Here is a 3,165-nt window from a genome sequence, read left to right on the forward strand (position 1 = left end):
TAAATAGAAAAGGGAATAGGGCTGGGTGTGGTGGCTCATACCTACAATCTCAGCACTTTGGGAGGCCAAGGTGAGTGGATCACCTGAGGTCAGGAGTTTGAGACCAGCCTGGTCAACATGGTGAAACCCCATCTCTACTAAAAATACAAAAATTAGCTAGGTGTGGTGGCAGGTGCTGTAGTCCCAGCTACTCGGGAGGCTGAGGTTGCAGTGAGCCAAGATGGCACCACTGCATTCCAGCCTGGGAGACAGAGTGAGATTCCATCTCAGAACAAAAAGAAAAAAGAAAAGGGAATGGATAATGTTTTTGTTTAAGTACTATGATTCTCTTCTCCCCAGTCCCATCTATTTTTTTCTTTTTTCTTTTTTTTCTTTTTTGAAGCTTCTCGGGTTGAAAGAGATTTGTGCCTTTGAACTCCATGGCATATTCATCCTCTAACAGCGACATAGAGGACTACAGCTCCAAATCCAATTCAAACCTGAGCCTCTCTGTGGGCTATTTCCCCTGTGAGGACACCCCCTGTGAGGACACAACCTCCTGTGAAGACACAACTTCCAAGGATCCTTCCATCCACTTTCTCCCTCCCATCCAAGGGGCATGGGGGACTGAAAGGATAAGGAGATGCATGAAGAGGCAAAACCAAATTCAGGATGAACCAGAGCAGTGTTGCAAACTAAGCATCTTCCTGGCCTGGGACGTGGACGTCAGCTCCGATAACACAGAATCAATAGCTAATAGGCTTCTAAATGGAGACAATCAGTGGATAGATGAGTTACCAAAAGAGAGAAAAAAACTGTCTGTCAGCAAACTGAATAATCTTGTGCAAGAGTTTCAGACATTTCTAGAAAATCTGAAAGATAATGAAGATGACGATGCCATGTTTCCTGAAACGACTCAGAAAGATTTCCAGCTGTCTGGCGGCTCCCCTCCGGAAATGGTTCAGGTCAGTCATCAAGAACATGATGCATGTCAAGACCTGCCCAAGTGCAAACCACCAGAAAACAAAGATGTTATGCAGTCTCCACAGACTCCTCTAAGGCTTAAGGAACATGAGCTGGCTGAGGAGAGCAGAGATGCCTCACAGGACAGCAAGAGATAGGCCTGGGTTGAACCACAGAATCTTATGACCACTGGGAGGAGGCAGGTCCCAGGGAGTCTGACATGATACCAGTGGGAGACAGATAACAAGGAAAGGAGTCAGGGTGAAGTTGTAGGGAAAAGACTGAGGAATGCTTAGGGAAACAAGAGGGTAGCAAGCAAGGAGAAGGGCTAGCAACTATATCTCCCTCCCCACCAAAAACGTATACGTTTAGTATTAATGAGCATTGAAACTTTGCATTGACACTTGGGCTATTTTTGGTAAAAGGATGTGAGTTCCACAAATGAGTAAATGTTGACTTGGCTGCTGTCATGGTTATGCCTACCTAACACGTCCTTCTTTTTCGTGGCAGATGATAAGCCAGGCAACTGCCAGCGAAAGGACAAGCACTCTAGAGATCTCCTCAATCCTGTCAGAGCAGCCAGAGAAGGATGACACTCCTTCCCACACACAGGCCCAGTGCTGCCTGAACTTGGGGTGGGCCTTCAGCTGGCTGAGTCAGCGTATCCTCTCCCCTCTGCTGAGGAGAGATCACCCTGTGAAGGCCACCAAGAGTCCCCATCGGCCAGCACCAAGGAAAAGACTCTTTCACAGAGGCAAGAGAATTCAACCTCAAGAAATCCTCGAATTAGGACATCCCATAGAGACAGATTTTTAAACTTTTTGGAAAGTTTAAGATAATCCATAATGGGGATTCCATTAATAATCCCCATCAGTTTATTTTTTCCTCAATAAACAAAATAAATGCTCTTGTTACCCCATGTCTTCCTCTTCCAGCACACCATCTTGACTCACATTTCAAGCATATGTGGGCCAGGCACAGCGGCTCACGCCTGCAAGGGAGTGAGGCAGGTGGATCACCTGAGGTCAGGAGTTTGAGACCAGCTGGGCCAACATGGCAAAACCCCATCTCTACTAAAAATACAAAAATTAGCTTGGCGTGGTGGTGGGCACCTATAATCCCAGCTACTCAGGAGGCTGAGGCAGGAGAATCACTTTAACCTGGGGGCAGAGGTTGCACTGAGCCAAGATCATGCCACTTCACTCCAGCCTAGGCAAAAGAGCGAAACTCTGTCTCAGAAAAATAAATAAATAAAATAAAAAATTAAAATTAAAGAAAATTTTTAAAAAAGAAAAGAAAGTATATCTGCTGTCTAGAAGACAAATTTATTCTCAGGAAATTAAGTAGTATTATGCTTCCTAAATTGAAGTATTGTTTTTCTCTCCTCTCACCCATTCTTACTATATTTTACCCTAGTTTATCTATTTTATGTGTTTTAACCTATTTTATCATTAACCCAAATCCCAATTTTCAGTAGGCAGCAGCGTGACCCATCAGATTTCCACAGTGGCAGGATAATTTGGGTTGAACTTGCAGGGCTTGAGCGAGTGGCAGTGGGTATTGAGTCACTGAGGAAATTAATTTTCATTTCAGGAGCTCGGACAGCAGTTCTGATACTCCCCAGAGACCTGACGGGTTCTAGCATGTGTTGCCTGGCTGTAGTAGTGACCACTTAGGAGCAATGTGAGGACTGTGAACACTACTTCACCACTCTAGGTCTAGCTGTTCTCATTCAAAAGATGTGGAAGATAATAGTACATACCTCACAGGGTTAGTGTGAGAGTTTATCAGGTAACACAAGCACTTGATAAATATTATTACTGTTGTTACAAGTAGACATTCTCCTGAGGAACTCTCCAGACAACTTGTTCAAGGGATATCTAAGAGTGAAAGTTAATTAAGAGTCAATTCTCACACAGAGCAGTATTTACCAAAAGTTCAGAGTTTTCAGCAAATCTTAACCAAATCCTCTCCCAACCCATTCCATTCTGCCCTCTGAAACTCCTTTGCAATTTTCATTGAACGTTCCACTAAATGTCAACTTCTTTGAGAAAGGCTGCCCTCAGCCTTCTTGTCCTGACTCTTACCTCTCCAGTATCTCTACCATCCTCCTCATTCAACCACAGGTTCACTCAACGTCCTCCTTCTTCTGCTGACACTACCATCCTGTGTGACCTTCAGAGTTTATGTGGCAAAGCATATGACTCTTCAGTTTCAAATTCC

General features: G+C 44.3%; 1 protein-coding gene across 2 annotated transcripts; it reads left to right on the forward strand.

Annotated features, from left to right (window-relative positions):
- Window positions 1-380: 380 nt before the first annotated feature.
- On the forward strand, window positions 381-1,861 carry LOC105515206 (chromosome unknown open reading frame, human C12orf71). Of its 2 annotated transcripts, none has more exons than XM_011946970.1 (2): window positions 381-944; window positions 1,453-1,861. In XM_011946970.1, exons 1-2 carry the CDS (start codon window positions 420-422, stop codon window positions 1,756-1,758), a joined length of 831 nt encoding a protein of 276 aa, XP_011802360.1. In that variant the 5' UTR covers window positions 381-419; the 3' UTR covers window positions 1,759-1,861. The 2 variants fall into 2 exon arrangements, 1 of the variants encoding a protein (XP_011802360.1); XR_001002282.1 differs by lacking the exon at window positions 1,453-1,861 and adding an exon at window positions 1,326-1,345 and having other exon boundaries at window positions 390-1,287.
- Window positions 1,862-3,165: the final 1,304 nt, after the last annotated feature.

This window comes from Colobus angolensis, unplaced genomic scaffold (assembly GCF_000951035.1).
Source record: "Colobus angolensis palliatus isolate OR3802 unplaced genomic scaffold, Cang.pa_1.0 Scaffold256, whole genome shotgun sequence".
Taxonomy (NCBI): Eukaryota; Metazoa; Chordata; class Mammalia; order Primates; family Cercopithecidae; genus Colobus; species Colobus angolensis.

Bases quoted from the DNA above. Each gene is read 5' to 3' on its own strand.
- LOC105515206 (XM_011946970.1), top strand. From the start codon at position 420: ATGGCATATTCATCCTCTAACAGCGACATAGAGGACTACAGCTCCAAA. The intron at 945-1,452 runs GTCAGTCATCAA...TTTTCGTGGCAG, and splicing joins CCCCTCCGGAAATGGTTCAG to ATGATAAGCCAGGCAACTGC.